This window comes from Symphodus melops, assembly GCF_947650265.1.
Source record: "Symphodus melops genome assembly, contig: scaffold_107, whole genome shotgun sequence".
NCBI classification, from domain to species: Eukaryota; Metazoa; Chordata; class Actinopteri; order Labriformes; family Labridae; genus Symphodus; species Symphodus melops.
The window spans coordinates 55,716-78,384 of NW_027636558.1; the positions used below are offsets into that span (position 1 = coordinate 55,716).

At 38.2% G+C, this 22,669-nt stretch overlaps 1 protein-coding gene across 3 annotated transcripts; it reads right to left on the bottom strand.

Moving 5' to 3' along the window:
- Nucleotides 1-213: 213 nt before the first annotated feature.
- On the bottom strand, nucleotides 214-22,401 carry LOC306819368 (pro-neuregulin-1, membrane-bound isoform-like). Of its 3 annotated transcripts, XM_079373156.1 has the most exons (9): nucleotides 22,163-22,401; nucleotides 21,112-22,082; nucleotides 15,150-15,288; nucleotides 11,128-11,186; nucleotides 8,376-8,478; nucleotides 7,685-7,832; nucleotides 7,481-7,599; nucleotides 4,436-4,624; nucleotides 2,253-2,391 (listed from the first exon to the last, which is right to left on the bottom strand). In XM_079373156.1, exons 2-8 carry the CDS (start codon nucleotides 21,854-21,856, stop codon nucleotides 4,444-4,446), a joined length of 1,494 nt encoding a protein of 497 aa, XP_079229282.1. In that variant the 5' UTR covers nucleotides 21,857-22,082; nucleotides 22,163-22,401; the 3' UTR covers nucleotides 2,253-2,391; nucleotides 4,436-4,443. The 3 variants fall into 3 exon arrangements, with proteins under 3 accessions (XP_079229280.1, XP_079229281.1, XP_079229282.1); XM_079373154.1 differs by lacking the exon at nucleotides 4,436-4,624 and having other exon boundaries at nucleotides 214-2,391; XM_079373155.1 differs by lacking the exons at nucleotides 4,436-4,624; nucleotides 8,376-8,478; nucleotides 11,128-11,186 and having other exon boundaries at nucleotides 214-2,391.
- Between the last annotated feature and the right edge of the window lie 268 nt (nucleotides 22,402-22,669).

Here is a 22,669-nt window from a genome sequence, read left to right on the forward strand (position 1 = left end):
TATTTTATTTTGGGACTTTTATGCATTTGTTTCAGAGGACAGTGGATAGTGTAGGAAACTAGGGAGAGAGAGAGAGAGTAGGGATTGACATGAGTGGACACGAGGGAAGGAGCCACAGGTCAGATTTGACCCCAGGCTACTGCATCATTATTCCTGTGCAGCACAGGTTTAAGTTTTTACAAGAAATATTTTGAAACTTTGAAGCACAAAACAAAAAACTGCTTTAATATGTAACAAGAAAAAACAGCTGTTGCAGGTTTTCATGTGTTCTGACATCATTTAAAGCAATGAAATGAGACTTATTTAACATACAAGTGACAAAATATGCACAGTACTGATTTCTTTAATAACGAAGTCACAAACAGAGCTTTATATCTTTGACATCTTGTCTGCTTAAATAGAATTTATAACAGCAATCATTGTTGTCTTCATCAAAATTTTTATACTTAACAATAAAATATAAAATTTAGAAGTAGTCTACTATAAAAGCCTTTCTTATAGGGCAGCACTATGTCATACTGTTATACTAGAATGATTCTATACACACACATCTGAAGAGGCTATGTTTGATTACAGAGTCAAAGAATATTTTTTTATTAAGTTTATTCTGGAGTTTAAAGTCAGGTGTTCATGTTAGCATGTTAGCATGATAGCATGTTGGTTTTTGTAATTACGACTGCACATGTTAGCACACGGGAAGGTTTGAAAGAAGTGAAGTATGAATTAAGAAATATCAAAAGTACAATTACTCATCAGAATATACCACACGATGAAAAAATGAAAGCAGAGTATCATTCTGATCTGTTTACCAGATTCTTTAAACCCCAGAATGCTCAAGAACACATGACGACTTCTGGACGGACAAATTGAGACATTTATTCATTCTTCATGTGTAGTGCACATTTAAAGATGTAATTAGTACCATGACTGGATGAAGGGCACTCGTTCTCTTTGGAAGAATAAAGCTGCTGGTCTTCATGCTAAAGTTAAACTGAGTCACTAAAAAAGACATTAAACTGATTTTAAAGGCATTTATGAGCATCTGTGAAAGTTGGGTTACTGTTTTTTTTTTCAGGCCGCTGCTTTACATTCTTTGTTTTTGTATGCATACATAACTAGTTTTTCTAACTTTATGTTATGATTTCATTAGTGCAGTTCCCGTGTTTTACAACAATGATGACTAATGAACCTGAATGATTCAGATTAACAAACTGATTTGATTCAAGCACATTATTAGTAATAAATGATTAATAAATATTTACTGACTGCACCTTCATCTCACAGTTTGCTTATTCTTTCTGTAAGATTCCAGATCAAATAGTCAGCAATAGAAATTGTGATCATGAAAATCTTATCAGAAATGCAGGTAATGAACTGATTCATGGGTAACATCAGTCCAGGTGTTCATCAGGTGATCAACCAGCAGAGGAAAAGAGCGTTTCTTTTTCTTGACAGCATAAGGATGCAGCATGCACCTTGAAGGCCAACGTTTACCATCAATCTGCTATTGTTGGGTGCTTTAAACCGTAGCCAGCAGGTTAATGATGACTGTAACATTAAGATGGCGAATATACGGCCCAGAATGCATTGCTGCAGTTAAGCATACCAAACAGAAAGGCACCTTTGATATTAGTTCTGCACTGAAATATACTGTGAACCGTTGCTACATACCAGTGTATGGCACTTTACCTACAAGACAAGAACAATTCTTTACTTTTTATAAAACTCTGTTTTTACTACATCATTAAAATAAAAGTCTTATTTTTCATTTACAGCAAATTGTTTATAGAAAATAAAGGTTTAATAGTAACTTTTCTTTTTTTTCACTCTGACTCTGGATCTGGTTTGTTGGTCGGACATGAAGACTTGTCTTGCAGGTCATTAAATGATGCTGCTGTGTTAGTCCTGCTGCCGTCTGAAACCTTGAGCAGCCGAGCTGACAGACTTCCTACGGTGATGAAGGACATTTGTTCCCCCTGAATGTCATCTGTTGGCATGCTATCACAGCTGGATTCCATGCTGTATTTGACTTCTGCTCTCTTCATGTTTGTCTCAGATAGATTGTCAGGTGAGAACACCTGGCTGCCAGTGGTGTCTTCATGCTTACCTATGACCTGGCAGTCACCTTTCTTGTCAGGTAACAATGGGCTCACTGGTAAACTGTGAGCCATGTGGCCATGATTGTAGTGAGCAGAGGTCCTCCTCTGTATATCTCTTGTCTGACGGTTGTTAAACAACAGCAGGGGGCGCTCCTCCTCCCCAGACGTGCTTAAAGCCACAGATGGGACCGAGATGGCCAGGCTGGAGAGAGGGATGGACATCTCTGACAGGGGAGACCCTGGACTCTTGAGGGAGGTCCTGGAGCCAGGGGATGTCAGGGATTGTATAAACCTTCAACAAAAACATGAATGTGTTATTGAGGACTTTTGTCTAAAATAAAAGAGAACACAGCAATGAAAAGTTAGGGTTAGGGTTAGGGTTAGGGTTAGGGTTAGGGTTAGGGTTAAACATTACTCAGAATTATACGCGGGCCACAGATAGCACTCCTAAAAACTGTGAGAGAATATAACTTAAGATATGTCTGCGCTGGGTTGCTGGATAGCCTAGCGGTTATGATATGTGCCCCATGCACAGAGGATGTTGTCCAATCTGAAATCAGCCCTTTGCTATGTTATCCACCTCTCTCTCCTCTCAACATTGTCTATTTCTCTTCAGTTGTCCTATCTAACAAAGGCAAAACATTGGCCCAAAAAATGTCAAAAAAGAAGACATATCTGCATTGAAAAACATCAGTGTGAGAAAGCTTTATGTCTAATTATGATATCCAAGAGAATGACAGAAATAGGACATTAGGCAAAAACTTTGCATAAATGAAATTCTGAAAAAAATACTACATTTGATCTTAAAAAAAGGCAGCGATGTAGACAGATGTTTAAGTCCTGTTTTAAAAGCGCTAAGAGATGGAGAAAGCTTCAGGTTCTCCAGCAGCTTGCTCCACTGCTCAGGAGCCTTCACCATGTTTGGTTCAGGTTTGGGGAACACTGAGGATACCTGTCTCTGAGAACAAGGGGTCAGGATGCCAACATCTGACCAAAAACTAAGAGCTTTATATGCAGGGGACAGTTTTTTTTAATCAATCAATAAATCCACCAATAAATCAGTTGATTAATAAATCAGTCAATAAATCAACCAATTAGTTAATCAGTCGACCTTTAGATGATGAGAAACCTTTGTAGAGAACTGAGGATTGGTGTAATAAGTGTGTTGGGGTGATGTGTTTGGTTATCTTTCTTTATATTTCGTGGATAAACAAGTCTTGATCTGAAAACGACGGCAGTTGCATTCAGCTTAAGTTAGCTTTACTGGAAATGGATAGTTGCTCATTGTCAGGCTTTATTTGGGCTGGGTACCACTTCACTTGGTGTAATTAATATTAGTGACTGTCTGATGAATAATACTGATATCTCTAAATGGATGGACACCAACTTCAGCTCAACTCACAAAGAGTGATCTCCTTGATATCCCCATCATTCCCCCTAAGAAACCACACATCAACATCCAGCTTGGTACAACCAAACTCATGCCCACAGAATCTGCAGGACCCTAGGTGTCATGACTGATCAAGGTTCAAGTGGCTTGGATTGCCCGCCAGTTGATCTGCCCTGTACAACATCAGGAAGATCAGACCTTACTTGTCAGAATTACAGCTCCTGGTTCAGGCTCTTGTGATATCACACATTGACTATTGCAGCTACCTACTGGAAGGTCTTCCTACATGCACTATAAAACCTCTGCAGATAATCCAAAACTCAGCAGTGTGACTGGTTTTTATCCTTTCCAAAACAGCACATCACTCATCTGCTTGAATCAAATTTAAAACTCTGCTGCTCTAAAACAGCCACAAAAACAGCTCCTCTTTACCTAAACTCTATAATCCAGGTCTGGATTCTCCTCTGCCCACTACGCCCTGCAAATGAAAGGCATCTGATCCAGCCTTCACAACATGGTTCCCTCTATTCAGCCCATGGTGAATTGAGCTAAACCTTACTTTAACCTAATAAGAACTGTCAAGAACAGCTGTCCATGTTGTTTATGACAATATATTAACTTTACTAAAAAATAAAACTTGCCTTGTGCTTTGCCTCTGTTCACTTCCTGTCAACACCTGTGTCCAATCTTATTTAAAGGTGTTGCACTTACTGATGTTGTAGTTATCTTTAATTACCTATAGTTAACCTTAGTACCTCACATTCACCCTAGCAGTGGTTTGAACTGTGTTGAATTAAACAGGCTATTTAATTTGATGTCAAAAGACATAATTGTAATCTTTTTATGTGCTGTTTAATACAATTTTTGAAAATGTCTGTTCTGAAGGTCGTTGTTGTTCTGTTAATTTCTGTGTTTGGATCCTTTAAAGGCAAAATCAATCATTTACCTCATACTTTAAGACATGTCAGAGCAGGGGGAGTGGTGTCTCTTCTTTGAATGAACATTTAAGTCTCTGGTGCCAGCAGTGGCATTCAGACGACCCCGGCCAACATGCAGGGCACTACTCTCCGGCAATGACATCACAGAGACAGACTCGGTGTCAGACAGAACACTGTTGCTCCAGTCATTAGTCCAGCTGCAGAGACAGGGAGGGGCATTGACACGGAGACAGGGTTCAGATGTAAATATAACATTTGTGTGTCTGAGCCTTTCACTTTGTTTATCATTAATCAGCTGACGATTTGTTTAACATGACTCAGCAGAAACAAATGTGCATAATCTTGATTTATGTGAAGACAGAGGCGGGTGGTGGTGAGTCTTTATCAGCTAATTAATTGATGAATCAATTTTAATGATCATTGCTGCACTGCTTCAGTCAGAACTGTTTCTCCGTAAATTATTTTATAACACATTTCATTATTAATTTAAAGTTCACTTTTATCGTTATAACTTTCATGAAACATGTTCCTTCTTCCCTGAGGTCAGTGAATGCATCACTCATCTCTTAAAACCTGAGTTTATGTGTCACTAAAGTCAAACATTACCCACAAGTCCTCTCTTCTTAAGGGCCAGTTACACTAGAGACAAAGCTAATGGACACTCAGACAACTGTCAGGCAGGTGGTCAACACGCACAGGGAACATGTCCGACTTTATGACTGACTGCATGAGCATAGTCCCAAGCCCACCCAAGAAGCCCTTTCAGGTAAAAGAGCTAGTCCCACACTGTCCCACAGCCAGGACAGAATCAGGACTGTTCCTACTGTATAGGTTTAAAAATCAGTGGGAGCCTCCTATCGAGCACCCTGGAATAAACTTTCGCAAAGGAGGCTGAAAAGTGTAATACACCAATAGTTAGAGCTCACTCTTCATTACTCCATACTCAATCCGGGATCAGCAGTTCTCCCCCTGCTGAGAATAGTCTCCGTAAATCCCTGCTTTCCCTTTCTGAGTTGCCCAATGATTCGCCAGAACATCCTTCAGTCCAACTTAATTCTTCCCACACCCAGGATTTTGCTTCTGAAATTACCTTAGCCATAGCCATCCAAGCCACCTGATACCTGTCAGCTGCTTCCATAAACCTCAGAACTAAACAGACTTCAAAGGCCTCCTTCTATGGACTGACAGCTTCCTTCATCACTAGGGTCCTCCAGCAAGTTTTAAGGTTGCCATAACCAGTTTTCTTGCTGTAACTCCTAACAGCCACTTCCACAATGGAGGCTTTACACAAGGACCACTCAGACTCCATGTCCTTCTGGGGGTAGGAGTGAAAGCCCTCATGGACAAGGGCATCTGCCAAACAATGCCAGTTCACTCACACTAGTTTGTTTAGATTTTCCTGATCTGTTAGGCAGCTTCACTCTCCAACTGATCAAACTCACCACCAGGGGGTGCTCTCTTCATCCAAGTGTCCAAGACATATGGTCCCAGATCTGATGACTTGACTATGAAGTCGATCAACAAACCTTGTCCTAGGGTGTTGTGGTACAAGGTACACTTATTTATGGTGTTTGTTATGGCCAAATCCATGATTAGCACATAAATTAAATAACAGAGCACCACGCTGGTTTCTTATCAGCTAACAGTTCCTACATCAATGAATGTTGAATTCCCCAGTAGAACTATAGAGTAACCATGTGGAACCTCTAACTTTAGGACAGAGAGTCTAACCCCTTCTCAGGAGATTGGTTCCAGAACCAGTTCTGTGCATCGATGTGAGTCCAACTGTATCTATTTGGTGGCAATTAAAGTCCCACAGCAGCTCTGGTCCCTTCCCCACCAGAGCGGTGACCTTCCATTTTACAAAAACTGTCTTCGCCCGCCGCCCGGTCTCCACTGCACCTCATGCCCATCCTTATAGTTGGTGGATGTTGAGGTAATCTGTAGATACTTGAACCCATGAAAGATTTAAGAGACTCAGATGGCTTATGCTGAATTTGTTTATATATAACGGCAGAAGAAATTATGTCACCAGCACACATGTAATACAGTGTCTCACCATGCAAGTTCTCTCAGACAGTCCCATAGGCTTGGTATTCATCCTCAAGATGATGCGTAAGTCAGAAGCATGTTACCCTACCGACTCTAGCTAAAATCTTTTCATTTTGCACAATAACAATAATTTTATATTTAAGATAATGAAGAACAAACACTTAGTCTGCCAAACAATCCAGATATAAGGGGAGATACAAAATGACCTTGGTTGGTGTAGTCAAGGCCAATGCTATCAGCTGTGACTGTTAGGGTCAAACCCAGGGAATAAGCTAAAAGTTTCTACAGGGATACAGAAACTGTTTGAGCTCTTTTAACTTGACCTATGTGCTTTAAACAACTGGTATACATTTTCATACAGTTTTAAACACTACTGTACTGTTTCATTAACTAGATCAATTAAACAACAGCACTGTGTGCTTCTTTATCAATTATTTCCATGCATATGTGTTATGTCATAACTAACAGTTGTGTTATTTAAATCTTTATTCTTTAACGGAACGAGAAGATCACCTTGTGTGGTGCTTCTCGTGGACTGACTGCTGATGTTATGTTGAGTTATGAATGAGTCCAAAGGAGGAGGAGCGATATTATGCAACATTTTGAAAACCAGGCAGATGTTTCTGTATTTGATTATATCTTCCCAGTTCAGCAGTCTTTGGTTATTTATTATAAAACAATGATGTAAACTGTTGGGCTTCTGGTCCAGCACTTTCAGTGTTTTCTTGTAGAGGGTTGCTCATGGTTTTAATGAGCTGTTGGTTTGTCCCCAGCTTGTTATACAGCATGTTAGATGTGACATGATCATGGCATCCATAAACAGTTTAGCTACATTAAAAGTTAGTGCATTTCTTATATATTTAAAGATTCAGGACAGCCAATGATCATCATTCGTAACATGTTATCTGTCAATCCCTTCAACTTAGTCAGGTACAGTTGTCATTGACTGAGATGTATCGAGGTGTAAAGTAGATATTTAAGTATATAAAGTTGTTCCTCACCTTTGGCTGGAGACGTGTGTGAACGTTGTGTGTTCATGAGCAGAAAAGGCATTTTTGCTTGTGAAGCTTGTTTCTGTGTCCTTGTCAGCTGCATGCTTCAGGCTTGTCCCATTAGATTGCTTTATAGAACACAAACAGATTGATGTGAGGACACAAATTGTGCAGGTTTACTCTAATTTATGAAAACTAATGAGTCCCACTGACTGGCTGCAGATCTTGAAGAGGCATGTTTGTGATGTGTCGTCCTCTGGCTGAGCTCGCCTGTTTGGGACCAGTTTTGGTGTTTTTATGCTTCTTCTTCTTCATTCTCAGACTCTGCCTCAGACGATCCTGAAGTTTCTTCCTCTGCTTCCTGTTTGTGAAAACATGAAACTGTAAAGCAGGACAGCATAAACATGAACCCTGTGTCATGTAATGTCATTATGACTTGAATGTAATAATTCTAATCTGATAGAACATTTTGTTCAGATGTCAGAAGTAATTACTTCCTAATGCAGTTACAGTAACCCGACAGCACCGTGACAACTTTTAAGTGGTCTCTGATCACATTATGCAGATGATGTTTTGTTTTATGTTTGTAATGAATAAGTTCAACAAACTTTGTATCTATGATTATATTCTGAACTCAATGAAATGTTTGATGCAATATTCCTCAGAATTTTTTACAGCTTTCTAAATGTTAACTAAATATTGTTTTTAAACTTTGGTCCATGACCTATTGGTACTGTTGGGAACTGTAATCAAATCAGGAGATCTACTTTTAAGGATGAAAAAAACATAAACAATGTGAAATAAAAACATGGAATAAAAATATTAACTATGAAATAAAAAATGAAAATGTGATATGTATGACTTCAGATATTACATTAATGTAGATTTATGACTAATTAATTACTTTGTTTTGCAGTAGGCAACCACACACATGATTCCAACGACTAGGAGAGCAATGCAGATTCCTGATATTGTTAAAATACGTTTCTGATACAGCTCCTCGGCTTCTGAAAAAGAGGACAATCCATTCTTAAAGAGAACATAAAAACCAGAAACAAGAGTTTTGACATTTACAGCAGCCAGCATGACATGCACCATTAAACAGCTGATTAACAGCTGATTCTATATTAATGTTGATGTTTCTAAACAGCTGAGTCTATATAAATGATGATGTCTATATAGATATTAAATGTCTATTTTCAAATGTATGCCTGTCCCTGAATAAGGTTTTATATAGTTGAATCTGACTCATCAGATCAACCATCTCGTGCTGATGGTCAAACATCTTTTTTGCGCAACCTTTATTGCCCCTAGGGGAATTTGTCTTGCACTGAGAGCATAGAATATTATACAAACAAACATTTACAAGACAGCGCAAAAGAAAAAAACACATAAAGGTAGGGTTACACCCTAAACTGTCACATGATTAAAAGAGAGATTTCAGTAGCAAGTCAAATAAAGGGCAGAATACCAACTACATCTTGTACAAAAACTATCTCCATTTATTGTACTGTACTCACACCTCTGGCACTACCTCAAACACCTCTGTACATGCACATGTAACTAGTTTCTAGAAGGTCAGCACTTTGTTTCTAAGGCTCTTTAACTGTTTACAGGTCTCTTTTAACCAGCACATGTTTTTCTCTCCTCACAGGTTATGTACATTATGCCATATAAGTTTTTAGTCTAATGCTAATGCTAACTGCACAGGTTTTTACCTTTACTCTTAGTCACATAGGGGCTGCTAAATCTTGTTTGGGGGATTATTGTCTTGTATACAGAGGGGGGGGGGACAGCGGGTGTGTATTGTAACTAATACTGTAGTATTGTAACTAATGTCTTGTGTCCTGCCTGTCTGTATACTGCTACTGGATGCCCTGAATTTCCCTCAGGATCAATAAAGTATCTATCTATCTATCTATCTATCTATCTATCTATCTATCTATCTATCTATCTATCTATCTATCTATCTATCTATCTATCTATCTATCTATCTATCTATCTTTTCAGTCTGGCCCCAGCAGACGCTACTCTTAATAGACTTGAAATCAACATGCTGTCCTTTTTTACTCTTCTAGCCAGGACACTGACGCTGTTTAAATGGAAAGACCTTCTCCCACGGACATATTGTCATTGGATCAAAGCAGTCATGTACCATCTTAAATTAGAAAAAAATAGAATCACTATAAGAGGGTCTATCATGAAATTTCATAATATCTGGCAACCTTTCTTAATCTTGGTCGAAGGGGTGGAGGCCGACAACGTAGCTTAATGGGACATTTTTTTTCATTGTATTTTATTTTCTTCTGTCATTTCTTTCTGTATGTATTGTTTGTTTACCTTTTGATATATATCTGGCTGTGTACAATGTTTGTGTGTATGTCTCGTTTCTGGGGGGGTGAGGATTCTTTTGAATTTAAGTTGTTTTGTGTTTTTTGTTGATGTTTTTGTTCCTGTTTTGTTGGTCCTTTTGAAATAATATTGAACAGAAAAAGAAAAATACAAGCGTTTTTAATATTTCCGATCAGAAATCCTGTTTGTGTGGGCAGAACACTGAGGATGGCTGAGCATGGACTCTGTGGATTGTCACATGGAATGGAACAACAGCCAATAGGAAAGCAAAATGTCTCAAGCAGAAAGCACAACAAGCTATACCATGGTGATGACAGCAAATGTGAAGCATAAAGTTAGATGGATGTCTTAAATTCAGCATCAACATGAGTGCTTTTACACCTTCACCTCTAAAACAACCAACAATCCAACTGACGAGAAAAGAAGTTGGACCAATTTTCTTGGATGTATGCGATATCAGCTCGCCACATTAAGCTTGACCATCATGTTTATTTACTGTAAAGTGGCGTTTGAATGTACAAGAGGACATGTTTTGACTCTGCTTGCAGCTGATTGAATCTGTTAGTGTGTGGTGTGCTGAGTTGCTTGTTTTTCTCTTCTCCACTCACTACAAGAACTGAACTGGTAATCTGTTCAGATGTGTTGTCATGTGTGGGCTTATTTTCAAAATCTTTTAGTGTGCCAGGAATTAGTTCATCTTCCATTCAACTCACTGCCCACCTTTCCAGCAGGAGGTACACTATATCCTATACTCCTGCAACCACACATCTGTAATGTCTTATTTATTTTATTTAAAGTTTATTTGTTGGACATAACAATTACATTGAACAAACCAGATGCATTGATTTGAGTGTTTTAGCACATGTGCTAATTTGCAACACACTCTCTCCATTTTTAAATCTCATCTGAAAACATATTTTTTAAAAAGAACATTCTGTTTGATCTTTATCCATCCTGTCTCATAAATCCTCTTCACAATGATTATATATTCTGGAAATTTGTGTTTTAACAGATTTTTTATTACTTTGTTGTTTTTATCTCTGCTTTGTAAGGTGACCTTGTGTGCATCTTATTTTAGGGTAAGAAAAAGGGTTGTGAAGGACCTTGAACAACTGACATCGGGTGTTTGTGCTGAAATTCAGCTTGATTTAAAAAAATGTGTCGTAAAATGTATAAGTTGGGCCTAAATGAAAACATTGTACACGAGGCTTAAGGAAAAAACTGAAAAGGTATATAAAACAGCACAAGGACAGTTATTGAGAATACTCCAATCAGTGAATGGTTAGTAGAAGAAGTAAACATACTGTAAAAGCTGGCCATTACATAGTTTTGGCAGCGATCACCAGTAAATTCATTTGGACACCTGAGCAAGAAAAAAAGAAGCGAGAGGAGAAAAGAAACAGAGTTAGTTCATGAAAGAGACGTTAAAACCCCACATCATCATCACTGGTGTTAACAGGAAGGACCAGAGGTCAGTTTTTAGTGTGTAAGACTGAAGTGAACTATTATCTTGTATTTAAAGAGATTTTAGGAGACACAGATTGCTGATGCTCTACATGAACCCATTTGAAGACTGAAATGTGCATGTACGTAAAGAGCCACCTTATAAAATCAAATGTAAAGGGAGTCATGACTCATCCAGATAATTACATAGACCAACATGGAATCAAACAACAGCACCAAGCTCTAAATTGGATCTGTTTGACTAAGCAGTGACTCCTCTGCAGCATGTTGATAAAATGACAGATGTGTCTGAACTTGGAACATCAGAATCATCGTGGTGACGAAATCATTTATCTAAAAAAGTTCTGATACAGGATGACCCAGTAAATTCTGTCTCCTGAGGATGAGGACAAACAGTCTCTGTAAAGTAAAGATGAACTCTAGAAGATGTTTTATCAGCATGCATGCCTTCCCTTGATCTCTGAAGACCATGCACTTTTAAGACCTTGGCGTATCATCGCCCACAGATGACCTTGGAGAATTATGGATGACCAGTAGATGACCTTTTAGTATTATGGATGACCTACTATTGACCTCTTAAGAGTATAGGTGACCTCTAGATGACATTGAAGCATATGGATGACCTAGAGATAACCTTGCACTATTATGGATGACCTCTAAATAGAGTCTGATGGAATTTGGAGTACATGCAGGTTTCAGTTACTCAGTTGATGAAATCTTTAGCTTAAAAGCCATTAAAGGGCTCCTCAGATCAGTTTGGAAATATCAACAGCTTTTTCTCTGTATTTTAAGGTAACATGAATTACTCCTGCAGTTCTATGAGAAAATGTGAAGGGGGTGAAACACCAGTAATGACATGTGGGATTGAATACAGGCGTGTAAACATACGTTTTGGGTCTGAGACTTTCTTAAGCACAGCTTGTTCACATCGGTGCCCAGTGAATCCCGCCGAGCATCTGGTGGATGGGCAGAGAGGGAGAGACATAAACAGTACTGACAGGTGAAACACGTGAGAACACAAACACAGACACACAATGGAACAAAGGGAAATGGATACAACAAAACAACAACACTGATACTGGCATGGAAACACTCTTATACGCCCTTATTTGGAATCATCTATGGAAGATTTTAGCAAAAAATGTGTGGAGGTGTTGATGAGATCTTAGTGCTGCTTTTGACATGATTGACCATCACATCCTGTTACAGAGACTAGAACAATGACTTGGAGTTACAGGGACTAGAACAATGACTTGGAGTTACAGAGACTAGAACAATGACTTGGAGTTACAGGGACTAGAACAATGACTTGGAGTTACAGAGACTAGAACAGTGACTTGGAGTTACAGAGACTAGAACAATGAGTTGGAGTTACAGAGACTAGAACAGTGACTTGGAGTTACAGAGACTAGAACAATGAGTTGGAGTTACAGAGACTAGAACAGTGACTTGGAGTTACAGAGACTAGAACAATGAGTTGGAGTTACAGGGACTAGAACAGTGACTTGGAGTTACAGAGACTAGAACAATGACTTGGAGTTACAGAGACTAGAACAGTGACTTGGAGTTACAGAGACTAGAACAATGACTTGGAGTTACAGAGACTAGAATAGTGACTTGGAGTTACAGGGACTAGAACAGTGACTTGGAGTTACAGAGACTAGAACAATGACTTGGAGTTACAGAGACTAGAACAATGACTTGGAGTTACAGGGACTAGAACAATGACTTGGAGTTACAGGGACTAGAACAATGACTTGGAGATACAGAGACTAGAACAATGACTTGGAGTTACAGGGACTAGAACAATGACTTGGAGTAACAGGGACTAGAACAATGACTTGGAGTTACAGAGACTAGAACAATGACTTGGAGTTACAGGGACTAGAACAATGACTTGGAGTTACAGGGACTAGAACAATGACTTGGAGTTACAGAGACTAGAACAATGACTTGGAGTTACAGGGACTAGAACAATGACTTGGAGTTACAGGGACTAGAACAATGACTTGGAGTAACAGGGACTAGAACAATGACTTGGAGTTACAGGGACTAGAACAATGACTTGGAGTTACAGGGACTAGAACAATGACTTGGAGTTACAGGGACTAGAACAATGACTTGGAGTTACAGGGACTAGAACAATGACTTGGAGTTACAGGGACTGCTTTAAGTTGGTTTAGATCCTATTTATCAGACAGGTCTCAGTGCGTTCATGATGAGTCCTCTATGGACACCAAAGTTAGCCATGGAGTGCCTCAAGGATCAGTGCTTGGTCTGATTCTCTTTACATTATAGATGCTTCCTCTCGGTAATATTATGAGGAAACACTCCATGAACTTTCATTGCTATGCAGACGATACTCAGCTCTACATATCAATGAAGCCAGAAGACACCAACCAGCTTCGTAAACTAGAAGCCTCAAGGACATCAGGACCTGGATGACCAGAAACTTCTTACTGCTCAACTCAGACAAGACTGAAGTTCTAGTGATTGGACCTAAGAACCTTAGAGAGACTTTCTCTGATGATATGACGGCCCTTAGTAGTATTAGCGTTTGCCTCTAGTACCACTGTTAGGAACCTAGGAGTTCTGTTTGATCAGGATATGTCCTTTGATTCCTACATTAAACACATTTCAAGGACAGCTTATTTTCACCTTCATAATATCTCTAAGATTCCCTCTGTAATCTTCCTTTGTAGCTCTCTGCATAGTATCATCATAGTATGAGGCACCACAAAACGACACAGAATGTAATTCCTTCCGTGGCCATTAAACTCGATAACTCCTCCCAGCAGGGACTGACTGCAGTGCAAACCTGGTGGCAGGCTAAGGCAGAACATTTTCCAGAAAAAAAGACTAAATTGTCTGTCTTGGCTGACATGGCTCTTCAACGTTGTTTGAAAGTCTGGAAAAGTTTGGAGTGCCAGGCCATGGTGGTGACTTGAGTCGACACTGGGTTAAAAACATGCAAACACGAGCTGAGAGAAGGCGTGGGATTTGAGCGTGTCTTCTGCTCAGGTCCAAATTGATAAGTGCTGAACGATGCATGGAGATAACCATACAATCTGCCATAGGTATGTTTAGTAAGTGAGGGCCTCTGGGCATGGAGTAAGTGTTTGTCATAAAAAAGGGAGTTGAAGTATGTCGTCTATTTCATACAGTGGGTAAAATGGATGGTGACATTTACAGATGGTTTAGTCCAGCATTAACGAGTGGTTCAGTATCTCCATACTCCTCTGTCTATTCTTTGGTGGATTTCTGGGAAAGTCGGACTCATATTTGACACTGATGTAGACTCATATGTAATCCCTCCCTTATGTGGTTTCCTTGGTCTTCCTGGAGAAGCTGGAAAATGTTGACTATTTGCTCAGCCTGCTGACAATCAACACTTGCCAAACCCTAACCCTACTCCAAAAAGGATGAATGGATAAATCCCTGTTTCCCTCTGCTGATGGAAATGTTGAAGTGTGTAAGGTTGTTTTCAGACTGTTTCTACAAAGTAGTGCAACAGCACTCCAAGATAAGTTTACTCCAATGAATAAAGTGATCAATCATTTGGAGCGCTGAACTTAAAGGTCAGAGATTGAGGGTGTTATGGATAATTGTTGGGCAGTGAATAAGTCCAGTAACAGGCTGGCCTAACAGGCCTAACTGGCCTAACAGGCCTAACCCAACTCTACATTTTCTGGTGGAATCAAACCTCATTTCATCAGAATAGTATTGTTTGCTTCAATGTGGGCAGGCTTTGTTTGTTTTGGTAAATCACTTCTTTACTCACCTGTGTTATTTAAGACATAATATATGGCAGCAGTAAATACACCTGAATCACAGTCACTGTCTCAACCTTTAGCTGTCGTACCTGCAGAGAAACTTTGTGCTGCCGGGCATAATTTCCAGGGTGAAGCACTCTCCTCCGTTGACACAGTAGTTCCTCTGGCTGTTGCTGCAGCGCGTCACATGACTGGAAGTCTTAGCTTTAGTGGTGGTGCTGGTGGCGGCTGCAGAGGACAAAAGGTTATTACAACAGCAGAGGTACAGAGTCAGTGAACGTAAGAGACATTTACTGTCTGTCAGTCAGGGTCCATTTCAATTAAGAATCACTTGAACTAAATATATAAAAGATTAAAAAACATTCATTTTTAAAACAGCAAATTTCTTTCAATAAAACATCAGAGCTTGGAGCATGTTTAGTCAATATTTCTTATTTAGATTACTACGTTAGGCTATTTTCCCTTTCATTGCCAGGAAATGAAGCATGCATGTCCTTCCACCTGACTATGAGAAAAGAGAGGGGGGAATGACCGGGGGGGGGGGGTCTGTTTATGGAGATGGGATTACCTGAGCCAAAAGACGTCATTCTCTACGAGGATGTGATAATATGTGCTGAGCAAAAAATTACTTTAGGAACTTTTTAACAGACATCAAACTAACAGTTCAGATGTGATTTGTGAGCAGTTTATGATCCTCAGAGCAGAGAAGGAGGCTGAACACATGTTGGAGCAGTTTGTTCAGCATCTCATCAGATCTGTTTGAGGGCGTTAAGCTGTTTAAAAACTCTACATTCACCACCATCTCATGTTTTCTTTCTTTTTCTTTTTTCACAGTGTCACATTGTGGTCAGCAAATCAAATGACTTTGTGATACTTGTCAAAACAATATTAACGACAATTAAATACATACAAATAATTAACAGTATAAATATCAAGACAATAAATGCATTAATAAACAGAAATATCTATATACACTTACATAAACATGCAAACACAAAAAACAATTAGGAAAAATAAAAGATTTAGCAAAAAAACATACTCGAATTTAGCATGCACCATTTGCCAACAAAAAACGCTAACGCTAACGCTAACCCACTTTGACTCACACATCGATGTCCTGTCCTCAACATTGGAAGAGATTTACTTTGCCAGCTGATTGAACCATTCCTGAAATCAGGGCTCACCTGAGTTAACCGTAATCTAATGTTGAAAAAAGAGCTTTAAAGAGCATGTTTTGTATGGAAAGACAACAAAGTAGATGTGTTCAATGGTTCTGCACTGTCACAAGTTTTTCTTGAGGTTTTAAAAGAGTCATCGGTTAAATAGCATGGGTCACATCTGTCTTTTTTTATACATTACAAAACATTTTGAGTTGTGTGTGTGTGAAATGTGCCACAGATGTGAACATTTACTGTCTGTCAGTCTGGGTTCATTTCAATTAAGAATCACTTGAACTAAATATATAAAAGATTAAAAAACATTCATTTTTAAAATAGGGTTAGGGTCATGCTTGAATTTCCCTCAGGATCAATAAAGTATCTATCGTCTATCTATCCATCTATCTATCTATCTATCTATCTATCTATCTATCTATCTATCTATCTATCATCTATCATCTATCTATCTATCTATCTATCTATCTATCTATCTATCTATCTATCTATCTATCTATCATCTATCTATCTATCTATCTATCTATCTATCTATCTATCTATCTATCTATCTATCATCTATCATCTATCTATCTATCTATCTATCTATCTATCTATCTATCTATCTATCTATCTATCATCTATCTATCTATCTATCTATCTATCTATCTATCTATCTATCTATCATCTATCATCTATCTATCTATCTATCATCTATCATCTATCTATCTATCTATCTATCTATCATCTATCATCTATCATCTATCTATCTATCTATCTATCATCTATCATCTATCTATCTATCCATCTATCTATCTATCTATCTATCTATCATCTATCATCTATCTATCTATCTATCTATCTATCTATCATCTATCATCTATCTATCTATCTATCTATCATCTATCATCTATCTATCTATCTATCTATCTATCTATCTATCTATCTATCTATCTATCTATCTATCTATCTATCATCTATCTATCTATCTATCTATCTATCTATCTATCTATCTATCTATCTATCTATCTATCTATCTATCTATCTATCTATCATCTATCATCTATCTATCATCTATCATCCATCTATCTATCTATCTATCTATCTATCTATCATCTATCATCTATCATCTATCTATCTATCTATCTATCATCTATCATCTATCTATCTATCTATCTATCTATCTATCTATCTATCTATCTATCTATCTATCTATCTATCTATCATCTATCTATCTATCTATCTATCTATCTATCTATCTATCTATCTATCTATCTATCTATCTATCTATCATCTATCATCTATCTATCATCTATCATCCATCTATCTATCTATCTATCTATCTATCTATCTATCTATCATCTATCATCTATCATCTATCTATCATCTATCTATCTATCTATCTATCTATCTATCTATCTATCATGACGTTTGGACTGATCAGCGTTGGGATCTCTGCAGACAAGGTCAAAGGTCGCTCTGGACTTGTTCCCTTCATTTTGAAAGGTTCGGGATGATGAGATTTTTCATTTCATTAGTCACTTTGGTTGTCACACTGACATTAACATTCATCTGAAATATGTTGAAGATGTTTAAGAAAATACACATTATGGATTCTTATCATGCAGCACCCTCATTGATAATACATAAATCTGTAATTGATCACTGTGTGATCTTATTGTCATCAACACCTTGATGTTCAATGCGAGCCCTAACCCTGCTCCCGACTTTAAATAAAAATGCAAAGTTTCCCTCAATTCAAGATTAAGAAACTCAGAGATGAAGTGACTTTAGTAGCACTTTAACCAGCTGATTGTATGTTTACTCACACTGCCCCCTCTGCTGGAGATCATTAAACCCCAGAGATGTGAATATATCAGATATGTCATGGCAGTCTACAGACACACTAATTAGTGGGATTTTTTTTTCCTGAGCCAGATGGATGAAGGGGGCATCAATTAGCCGCCAGCGACTCTGACCTTGAAATGGAGCACGGGCAGGAAACAGGAAATCTCCATGTACCACAGCCTCGTGTTTCAGTCTGTGTCCTGCATCATTTATTGATTTCACTGTTTCAGATGACTGGAAATGTTCCTCCACACATTTTAGGGACCTTCCTTGTTGTGTGTTCAGAATAACACAATAGAAACACCCACTTACTGTTTGTAGCCAAAATCACTGCACTACAATATGAGCATGAATAGTTAAAGAGTCCGACTGAAGGTTCTTCAGGTCTCAACACAAATGTTGCTCTGTGTAATATTTCAGAGATTAGTCAGAGCTGCTCTGCAGCACTCTGCAAGTGTCAACATGTCTGCTGCCACAACGAGCCCTGAAAACACACTGCTTCTGTTTCAGGCCATATAGCAATGGTTCATACGCAACACATGTATGTACCTTTAGTTTAACCTTTATATATCTGTATGTACCTTTAGTTTATGTGTTTAACCTTCATATATCTGTATGTACCTTTAGTTTAACCTTTATATATCTGTATGTACCTTTAGTTTAACCTTTATATATCTGTATGTACCTTTAGTTTAACCTTTATATATCTGTATGTACCTTTAGTTTAACCTTTATATATCTGTATGTACCTTTAGTTTAACCTTTATATATCTGTATGTACCTTTAGTTTAACCTTTATATATCTGTATGTACCTTTAGTTTAACCTTTATATATCTGTATGTACCTTTAGTTTAACCTTTATATATCTGTATGTACCTTTAGTTTAACCTTTATATATCTGTATGTACCTTTAGTTTAACCTTTATATATCTGTATGTACCTTTAGTTTAACCTTTATATATCTGTATGTACCTTTAGTTTAACCTGTATATATCTGTATGTACCTTTAGTTTAACCTTTATATATCTGTATGTACCTTTATATATCTGTATGTACCTTTAGTTTAACCTTTATATATCTGTATGTACCTTTAGTTTAACCTTTATATATCTGTATGTACCTTTAGTTTATGTGTTTAACCTTTATATATCTGTATGTACCTTTAGTTTATGTGTTTAACCTTTATATATCTGTATGTACCTTTAGTTTAACCTTTATATATCTGTATGTACCTTTAGTTTAACCTTTATATATCTGTATGTACCTTTAGTTTAACCTTTATATATCTGTATGTACCTTTAGTTTAACCTTTATATATCTGTATGTACCTTTAGTTTATGTGTTTAACCTTTATATATCTGTATGTACCTTTAGTTTAACCTTTATATATCTGTATGTACCTTTAGTTTAACCTTTATATATCTGTATGTACCTTTAGTTTATGTGTTTAACCTTTATATATCTGTATGTACCTTTAGTTTATGTGTTTAACCTTTATATATCTGTATGTACCTTTAGTTTAACCTTTATATATCTGTATGTACCTTTAGTTTATGTGTTTAACCTTTATATATCTGTATGTACCTTTAGTTTAACCTTTATATATCTGTATGTACCTTTAGTTTAACCTTTATATATCTGTATGTACCTTTAGTTTAACCTTTATATATCTGTATGTACCTTTAGTTTATGTGTTTAACCTTTATATATCTGTATGTACCTTTAGTTTAACCTTTATATATCTGTATGTACCTTTAGTTTATGTGTTTAACCTTTATATATCTGTATGTACCTTTAGTTTATGTGTTTAACCTTTATATATCTGTATGTACCTTTAGTTTAACCTTTATATATCTGTATGTACCTTTAGTTTATGTGTTTAACCTTTATATATCTGTATGTACCTTTAGTTTAACCTTTATATATCTGTATGTACCTTTAGTTTAACCTTTATATATCTGTATGTACCTTTAGTTTAACCTTTATATATCTGTATGTACCTTTAGTTTAACCTTTATATATCTGTATGTACCTTTAGTTTATGTGTTTAACCTTTATATATCTGTATGTACCTTTAGTTTAACCTTTATATATCTGTATGTACCTTTAGTTTATGTGTTTAACCTTTATATATCTGTATGTACCTTTAGTTTATGTGTTTAACCTTTATATATCTGTATGTACCTTTAGTTTATGTGTTTAACCTTTATATATCTGTATGTACCTTTAGTTTATGTGTTTAACCTTTATATATCTGTATGTACCTTTAGTTTAACCTTTATATATCTGTATGTACCTTTAGTTTAACCTTTATATATCTGTATGAACCTTTAGTTTAACCTTTATATATCTGTATGTACCTTTAGTTTAACCTTTATATATCTGTATGTACCTTTAGTTTAACCTTTATATATCTGTATGTACCTTTAGTTTAACCTTTATATATCTGTATGTACCTTTAGTTTAACCTTTATATATCTGTATGTACCTTTAGTTTAACCTTTATATATATGTATGTACCTTTAGTTTAACCTTTATATATCTGTATGTACCTTTAGTTTAACCTTTATATATCTGTATGTACCTTTAGTTTAACCTTTATATATCTGTATGTACCTTTAGTTTATGTGTTTAACCTTTATATATCTGTATGTACCTTTAGTTTAACCTTTATATATCTGTATGTACCTTTAGTTTAACCTTTATATATCTGTATGTACCTTTAGTTTAACCTTTATATATCTGTATGTACCTTTAGTTTATGTGTTTAACCTTTATATATCTGTATGTACCTTTAGTTTAACCTTTATATATCTGTATGTACCTTTATTTTAACCTTTATATATCTGTATGTACCTTTAGTTTAACCTTTATATATCTGTATGTACCTTTAGTTTAACCTTTATATATCTGTATGTACCTTTAGTTTAACCTTTATATATCTGTATGTACCTTTAGTTTATGTCTTTAACCTTTATATACAGTAACCATAGATCTTCCAGTGCTCCCAGAGCTCCCAGTGAACATGTTTAGTAACGTGCTGGTACTTACAGACTGTTGGGAGGATGTCGTTTGTCTCCCGCGTTGTCAGAGGGTGGGGGGTCTGTTTGGTGGTACTGGGACGTTCAGCGTTGTACTTGAGGGTCACAGAGGGATCAGGAGGAACCTTCGGCCATCTTGTGGATTTCTCTTCCAGGAAAACATCTGGATGTCCCGGTGTGATGGCATGACGTTCCAATGTGATGGAGGGGCTCAGGGAGGTGGAAGTCAGGGGGGTTGAAGTTAGAGAGGTGGGGGAGAGAGATGAGAGAGGGACGGACACAGTCAGTCCCAGCGTGGGGTCTGCTGATATGACGATAGGGTCCTGTCCAATGCGTTTAGGGTCGAGGTGAGTGGGTGGTTCGTACTCAAAGATCTTATCCACAAAGACCCACTTGAGTCCAGCGGTGCAGAGAGCAAGGCTGAGCAGGCAGGCCAGGATGGGCAGGATACAGATTTTTTCAGAGTGCATACAGTTTCTAATCTGTTCCATCTCTACACACACACAGCAGCTCCCCGCCAACGCCATGATGCCCACAGCCCCCATATGCTCGCCATCATCAGCACCTACCTCTGCGCCTCCCTCTGCAGCCTCCTCCTCGCTCTGACCAGCTGCCTCCTCTTCCTCTGCCTCTTCCTGTTTCTCCTTGGGTTTCTCCTCGGGGACTCGTCCAGTGTCGACAGTTGAGCTGGTGGGGGAGGCCGCTGCAGGAGGGGGGGGCGGCCCTGCAGAGAAGTCGTCCGTGCCCTCAGTCATCCTGTCCTGCTGGAGGATGAAGAGTTCTAACCCAGAGCATCACAGAGCGTCTGTCTGTGTCCTGTCGACTCCTGTTTATGTTCCATGGTCAGCTTTAGGAGATTACAACCTTGTTAACACTCTCTGATCTTTGAAGACAGTCCGCACACGTGGAAGAGGAGATCCTTATTCATGCTTTTTCACAGGAAACACCACAATCAGTCTATAAAGAGAAGCCTCACATTTGCTGCAGACAGAAACAGAAGCCAAGGTTAAGATTTGTAAAATGTTAAACACTGTGCAGAGTGAACATGAGCACCCACTCACCTGAGCTGTGATGGAGCAGGAGACGGGCCGGCTGCAGCTGCAGCAGCAGGAGAGACGAAGACGGGACGGCCGAGCACTGCGGATACATACTGTCTGCTCGAGTCGACTCGCTGAATCATCAGGGAGCGGCAGGTGCCCTTCCTCTCGGCCAGCAGAAACAGATGAGTAAGGAGAACAAGAGAGAAAGACGCTTACAGAGAGGGAGGGGGGGCTGCAGCAGAGGATGGGATACTCCCCTTTTCCTCCCCTCACCCCTCCTCTGTCTCCTCCCCTCACCCTCCTCTGTCTCTCTCAGTCAGTGATAGCGGGGCGTTCTCCTCCCTCTCCTCCTCTTCCTGTCTCTGATCCGAGCACAAAGCATCCAGCTAAGCAAGTTCCTACTTGATCCAATTAGAGCGCACAGCAGCCAATCACAGATCAGCACACTGCTGTAGCTCCCCCCCAGCACCACTCCCCATTGATAACACTGACAGGGTGTGTTATCCATATAATCCTGAGAGGAGGGAG